Source organism: Opisthorchis viverrini (genome assembly GCF_000715545.1).
Source record: "Opisthorchis viverrini unplaced genomic scaffold scaffold181, whole genome shotgun sequence".
NCBI classification, from domain to species: domain Eukaryota; kingdom Metazoa; phylum Platyhelminthes; class Trematoda; order Opisthorchiida; family Opisthorchiidae; genus Opisthorchis; species Opisthorchis viverrini.
In genome coordinates this window covers 358,629-366,088 of record NW_008752072.1, presented here as the reverse complement: position 1 = coordinate 366,088, position 7,460 = coordinate 358,629, and the positions used below count along the sequence as shown (strand labels likewise).

The window sequence follows — 7,460 nt, the reverse complement described above, 5'->3', positions numbered from 1 at the left end:
GCAATACAAACAATATCAATAAGCTTTGTCAGATAGACCAACAGGGATCTCCCGCCTCCTTTGTAGGGGGCTGGATACAGACCGTCCGGGGTGCATTCTTGAGATAGTGGATGTGGATGCAACCGCTACAATATCAATAAGCTTTGTCAGATAGACCAACAGGGATCTCCCGCCTCCTTTGTAGGGGGCTGGATACAGACCGTCCGGTCCTGGTGCATTCTCGCGTTTCGGTAGAGCTATTTCGTACCTTATTTCTTCTTCCGAAGGGCGATCAATGTTTACATTCCATTTGCCTGTATGCACCATCTCTACAGGTTGTGTTGCAGGAGGCCGGCTGAGCTGTCCTTCGAAGTGTTCGGCCCACCTTTCCCGTCGACGTTTATCGCGATTGAATTAATGGGTCATCTTTTTCACTTATCGTTTCGCCGACCGATGCCTTCCTAAGGCCAGTCGATCGTATCAGTTGATATACGGCACGGCTGTTTCCCGCATCAAAAGCCTTCTCCATCTCCCGAGCTTCCGATTTCCACCAGAGCTCTCGGTCTTTCCTTAGACTCTTCACGATTTTGCGTTTGAGGGATTTGCGTGCGCCGTCGTACTCGATGCCTGCTGATATGGATTTCCTGGCATCGATCATGGATAGCGATCTCGTCGACATCCAGTGGTCTTGTGGTCGAATCGGAGAGGTCGGACAGACAGCACCGAACGCTGCTAACATAGTTTTTTTTAGCATTTTGTCACGCTTCATCCACATGCTCACTGCCGCCACAGTATTGGTTTACTGTGGATAGTTGTTTGGCTATCTCAGATCGGTACCGTTGAGCTATCGTCGTTCTTCGAAGATATTGGATTGTGAGGGCCTGAAGTGTCAGGCATACACGCACTATGGCGCGATAGGAATCAAGTGCTGTGCCCCGGAAGGAAAAGCGGTTTTGAATTGTGGTTCTCCATCGGTGGCTAATAGCCACGTGGTCCAACCGGATCCACAGTTGATTCGCAGTTGGTGGCCGCCAGGTTACGCGATTCGGACGTTTATGTTGAAAGTTCGTACTTGTCAGAAACAGTTCATGGTCAGAACACAACTGATCTCCGTTGTCTGTGCGGCGAGCATCGATTCCGAATCGACCGCCCAAATATGATCCCAAGGAGCTAAGACGGCCTAATTGAGCATTCGTATCGCCAGGATCACAGTCGAATTAGCCTGGATAGCTCTCGAATGAGCGTATCCATCTCAGAATCAGAATTGCAGTCCGCTGGGACATAGGAGGACACTACAAGCAGGCACGGCTTTATATGCCGAGAAGCATTGAGCTTGATTGAACTGGATAACCAGTCGGCGCAAAGACGACTGTTCACTGCGATCCCATCCAGCAAAGCGCGTTCAGATCTGGGGCTAAGTGCAACTCCCACGCCATATTTTCCACGAGTCATCGCTTCTGGTTCACCGGACACATGGAGGGAGAAAAGTGAAACAGCTGAGTTCATTCTTGGCGTTCTGAGACCACACTCGGGTCTTGTATGCATGTTTCGGAGACGCAACATACATCAATTTTAAGGAAGTGCAAGGTTACAGCAAGCACTACCTGTTTCCCAATTCGACAGTACGGACGTTGAAAGCTCCTATATAGAAAGGACCTCGTGGATTTTGATGGGTGTTATTTTGTTTACTGTTAATAGGCAGCGGGTAGCATGAGGCCCTTTGGTCAGATAACTGACAGTCAATTGACCAGTGACGTTTGCTTGTGTGGTGGGAGGGGAGTGGGGAGGGACATCGGTGGACACCGAACTGCGCGGGCAAATGATACCCCCGGTTGCCCAGGCCGAGGAAGGGGGTTTGGCTGAGGTACCCCACCTTGGGCCTTTCACTCAAAAGCCTAACCCACGAGGCAGCGGACAGTAGAGTTTTCTTTGGGGACCCTTCCCGGAGCCGATGACTCAATAGTTTGACCTGCTCGGCTGCAGGCAGTTGGTCTAACCCAAGGGCTCATGAAATTAGGCATTACTGTCTCATTTTCCGATGCGACTGCGCACAATAGGTGCCTTTTGAGCAGCACCGGATTGGATAATGCGTCGGCGGTCACGGCGGTCTGGACGATCGGATTGTATGGTTTTTAGGGCCGACCTTTTCTGACCCGTCTTTTCTCGAGGGAAGGCAGCATCACTGCCTCCATAAATATGGACATGCTGGTCGCCTGGGGGTAACACCTTACTGCCTTCACACTCCTGTTGCAGAGACGGTACCATTTCACCCCCAGACCGCCTCGTAGCACGATTACTCTTAATACGGGGTCTCGCTGCTCTTGGTCTGAGTGCTCCCGTTTGGCCTTGCATGGTTGCACCCTGTGGAACGACGTTCTAGCCAGTGTAGCCCGCGTGATTATTGCAGCACTTAAGCCCGACGCGACGTCAAGGTGGCAGCTTTAGGTTGGTTGTAGGTTAAATACTCACCGCTCACTGCAGTTTTTCAGTGAATGCTCGATTTTTTTCGCATCAGTATGTGCAGCACAGAAAATATCGAAGACTCCCGTGTTACAACGACCTAGGCCACTCTGGCATGAACGATACTCATGGAGCCAGCTAGCAATATGCACTGGCTGCGGGTCCAGTGTTATCGATTTCATCAGTAAATACTTCAATGTTTTTATGTAAAGTGCGTTCCTCTTCAATGAATGGTAGAGCAACAGGTTATTGTTCCAGCACAACCTACAAGGAAACCGGAATGGACAGCGAACTGTTGATTGTGAAATTGAATAGATGCCCCTCCCAGGGATCAAGTGGTTAGATAGAGTATCTGTCTGGTGTTGAGAGAGGTTGCTAGATGTCCTGTTTGGCCTGTTAACGATTGCTTTTAAATTACCGAAAAATCTTAATCTGATTTTCATTATCCTTTTTAATTGGCAGGTATTATGAGTTTTCTCAAATTCGACGTCCATTGAGATGAAGTAAAACCCTTGACTGTTTACCACATAGACGTACCAGTAGTGCAAGTAGGTAGAGGATTACAAACGGAATATCTTGTGAATGTAAAAATCCAATTCACACAGTACAGATTGGGTAACTCAAGAAGGAAAACATCCTGATCATGGTGATAAGGCTTTAGGGTGCGGTTCTTTGCGCACCACGAGATGGCGCGGCCCTTCATTTACTTCGAAGTGTACTGATCTGTATAAAGTCTATTGGAACCACGGTGACTTTGAAACCATAGTCCACCACAATTCAACCCAGTCATAACTCTACTTAAAGTTATCCATTTCTTAGGAAGAGAATGGTAATTCACACACTAGTCCACTCACAAAATAGGGTTTGTAGTAATACAGTTTAATCTGCAAACGAGGCGGCCCATAGTAAACAAATATTTAGAAACAATTGGTATTCAACATAGTTTATCGAAAATACGCCTCAGCCACATGTCAAGTGGTCACACTTGACATGGTGCAGATCCCGTACCGACAACATCTGAAAGCTTCCGTTGCGCGCTTTGCAGCCTCAACGTCAGCACCACTTTCCAGCTGGTTCGTGCGAAAGACTAGCTTGGTTCCGAGGACCGTTTTAACTGTTTGCCAGACTGACGGTACGGGTTGTGACCACGTTTACATTGTGCAGCCCAGGAGACAGTTGAAGTTTCGATTTAACAAACATAAGCAACATTCTCAGGTCGCTCAAAGAGACGCGAGCTAATGAACAAGCAGAATATTTCACCCGCGAATTAGCTTACGACCACCGTATAATAGCGTTGAGTTATTGCCATTTTGTCCGGATTAATTCACCATACATAGGCGACTCAAGCAACACAGGTCTCGTGTGACACGGCAATTTAGTCCTAGTGCCAACTGTCAAACCACATACAACCGCCAGGGCTGGATTTATATCAGCCATTACACAAAAGACAGCACACTGACCGGTTGTTAGCTAGCCATATTGGTGATGTCATTTGTTGCTTGATAAAGACTGTCCTCAGTCGTCGAAACGCTTGACACATTTGGTCAATATCTTCACTACTGGTGTTTTCACAGTGATACAATAAGCCCACAAGAAGTCACAATGGGGAGAAGGGGGTAATACACCCGTTCTGAGGACGGGAGTAGGAGATCTTGGGATGGATCACGCCTCAAGTCTTGGCCAGCAGAAAACGTTACAGGATGTAGCCCTTATGGATGAATTTTTTTTCAATAACAGATCTGTGAGCAGTAAGAAATAATGCGAAATAATTAATGAGGCCTAATTTTATTCTCACAGATGGTCCGTTATATGCTGTTCTCACTCTTTAGAGAAAAAGAGGCCCTGAGATCGGCGGAGGCTTCTGAACTTATTCTAAACCAGTTGCTTGCCATGGAGCCGCAATTCGATTCCACACAATCTCACCGTTCCTGTGAAGTCGCTGAGTCGGATGCTGATCTACAAATGCAGGAATCCCATTCGGATGCGTTTCTTGAGTTGTACCAGGGTGTTAGTTCCCCAATGCTTAGACCCGGAGGTGGATTCTGTCCTTCACTGAAAGATCTTCAAATTCGAATAAGATTTTTGATGGGTAGGTAAGTCCTGTGATCTAACACCCATTTATTCACCAATCTGGTTTTCACTGGAGACTCACCTGCAACCCAATCTTCTTCAATTAAATGTGTTATACTAGGTCGCCTCATATTTCAGTTGGTACGATTTCCGAGACATCATGATTGGACGTAATACACTACTCATAAGGTTGCTCATAAAGCTGTCGAAAAGTTTTCTGTGAACTAAAATTTGCAACAGTTTAAACTGATTGCATTGCTCTATATGGGACAACGTGCCTGTTTCGGAATAATAATAATAAATAATAATAATAATAGCAATAATAATAAGTCATACACCCTCGGGTGTTGTACTTGGCGTTTGTTGGTTGAAGTAGTTAACTGTCCTTTTTTTTCAGGAACTAGTAACAGAAATCTAGCCAAAGCGGAGACGATACCACAGCAGTCGTGGTCTGTAGAATACAAGTTATGTATTGTCGTTTGCATGTCCACAGATTTGGACAGTAATGCCTCCTCGCATTGAACGACATGTCAGCTGTCGTTGCAGTGTCGCAGACCGAACCAAATGACTGGTGACGTGACATTACCAGGGCTACTGACGCATGAAAGGATCGTATGAACTGTCATGAATTCATCACAGTGACGCTTTGTATGTACATCTAGGGATGATGCAAGGGTGTCACTTGTTTACGTTGACTGGAACATTCACCTGTCCACGAGTTTAACCAATACGGACTTTGTCGCACTCGCTAGGTGTATTCGATTCTGGTCCGTCGTACGAACTAGCTGCTTGTGAGTTGTTCATCCATGTGAAACTTGGTACCGATGTTGAAGATAACTTCCGATGTATGCCATCGGGAGGAATTTCCTACTGTTTCTATGGAATGAGTTCTTGGTATGACTGTTTTAGCTGGCTCTAGCATGACGGACTTGTGACTTCTCACCAAAAGCCTATGTGTGAGATTTAGCGGAAAAATTACTTTGTCGTGGCGTTATTGCATGCAATTTGCATGGAATTTCAAAGGAGGAAACATTGCTACAACATTTATTCTGGTAGCCGTTTGTCCGGCATATTCAGCAAAGATCGAATGAAAGAAGTAATGTGCTCACCATTTGAAGATGATGTTCAATTCAGCAGTATCAGGGAAAAGCTTGGTTCCGCTCTAAACTGTGCATATCTGAGTGAACATCTCTGTCCCTCGTTTACTAGTAATACACTCCGCTCCACTCTAGGTCACAGATATAGGCACGAATACATAGAGTGAGTGGGCACTTTTCCCGGTGTGTCTGAATATTTGCCGAAACAGTTACCAAGTCCCATACCGAATTCCAGTCACACCTTGCAAGTGCTGGTTGCACAACATATCGCCAAAAAGATCACAGATTCAATGATGTTGACGTTTTTACAATGGCATTGTGAAGTTTACATTCCATGTGAATCCATGATCAGATCACAAACCTAAATTTCGTGCGCACATTTAACTAGTTCGGATTGGTAGACGGCCTCTGAACCGTCCGTACCAGACCCGTTATCGTCTCTATGCTGTTTGAATCAGTGCCATATGCTGTACGTAACAATTCTACTGCTTTAAACTTTCACCATTAATAATTCTTGTGCACGCAAGTTATCGGTCTGTTTGATCACGGATTTCTCCCATGACGTGTACCCCTCGAGTCGCATATTTAATCTAAATTTGCCAAGCGGTTATGTTTTCGTGTCATACCGGTGAAATTCATCCTCAAGTCACTTTCAGACTACGTCACCGTTCGATCCACTTATGGGGTCGAAAGTACGGTGATACAACGTTATATGTCCTCGCCAATAACGCATTGAGTCCTTGTTCAGACGACCGATTTCAGTGGCGGCAGTGAGTGAATGGGTTCTTACAGCGTCGCATTTAGATGACACATTTAAACGCTAGGCAGATACACATCTCAATTTTTTTTAATAAATTGGATGAAATCTCAAGGACATACACCGTTTTCTTGATTTTTTTCCAGGACATCCTGTGAAGTTCCCTTGTTTTCAGTTCTTTGGGACTTAGGCTGATATTTCATGCCCCAAAAGACAGTTTCTCGAACTTCTAAAGAATGTATGAAACACTCCCAAATTCGACTACTAGTTTTTACCCGTTGGCCGCCGAATTGAGAAGTAATGACTATCAGTTATCCAGCTCAGAGGTATGCTCATTCCAACGTGAATTGCCCGATTAAGTTATCGCTTTATGCCGGAAATCTTAGAAACCACTGTAGTTTGGTTCGATTAGCAAATTCCCTGATGCTCCTGGTACAACTCAAGGCCCAGGTCATATGCTCTTAGGTTGGCTGTCTCCTCTTGCGACGAATTCTCCGAAACAGAACAGCTGCATTTTCGGGGGCCTCTGAATGTGTTCTGCCGTCTGATGTCCTTAGTATTTAATACTGTGACCCACCGTTTTGGCGTATTCAAATTTTCGAAGTGTCCAATACCGAATTTCGGAAATTCCGCAGGTGCTTTGCAAACCAGAAGAAGAACAGTGCAGCCACCAAATGCTACCAGCATGCGTTGGATTTAATCGAGAAGCGGTATGGAGAGGACTGCAAGGAATCCATCCCGGTGTATCACGCACTAGCACAAGTAAGCGCCCTCTATGTATCAGTAGCAGTTGATGTTGCGGAATATCGGTAGCTCAGGGGGATTCATTGACCGTTGACCTGTTCATCTAGCCGAGCGAATCGTTTGATAAGATGGGCGTACAAACCAACATTCAGGCAATAGCAGTAGTCATGTGTTGGTGGTGGTACTCAGGTACTATCTTGAAAAGTCAATTCCACTTTTTTCCATGTCGACACGCCATGAAGCCCTCCACCATGGTCACCTGTACGATGAAATGTGATACCCTTTGTTGGACAGTAACTTTTCTGAACCCACATTTTCCAACACTAATATATATATATATATATATATATATA

At 45.6% G+C, this 7,460-nt stretch overlaps 2 protein-coding genes across 2 annotated transcripts in view; one reads left to right on the top strand and one right to left on the bottom strand.

Annotated features, from left to right (window-relative positions):
- Positions 1-7,460, top strand: part of T265_10848 (hypothetical protein) — a gene marked incomplete at both ends in the record, with an annotated part of 38,114 nt that overhangs the window by 13,115 nt on the left and 17,539 nt on the right. The window contains 2 exons of the mRNA XM_009177333.1: positions 4,269-4,532; positions 6,999-7,125. Coding sequence (XP_009175597.1) covers positions 4,269-4,532; positions 6,999-7,125 — 391 coding nt within the window. The remainder of the gene's footprint in view (positions 1-4,268; positions 4,533-6,998; positions 7,126-7,460) is intronic.
- The window catches only part of T265_10849 (hypothetical protein), a gene marked incomplete at both ends in the record, with an annotated part of 18,498 nt that continues 13,045 nt past the window's right edge, over positions 2,008-7,460 (bottom strand). Inside the window, one exon of the mRNA XM_009177334.1 lies at positions 2,008-2,340. Coding sequence (XP_009175598.1) covers positions 2,008-2,340 — 333 coding nt within the window. The remainder of the gene's footprint in view (positions 2,341-7,460) is intronic.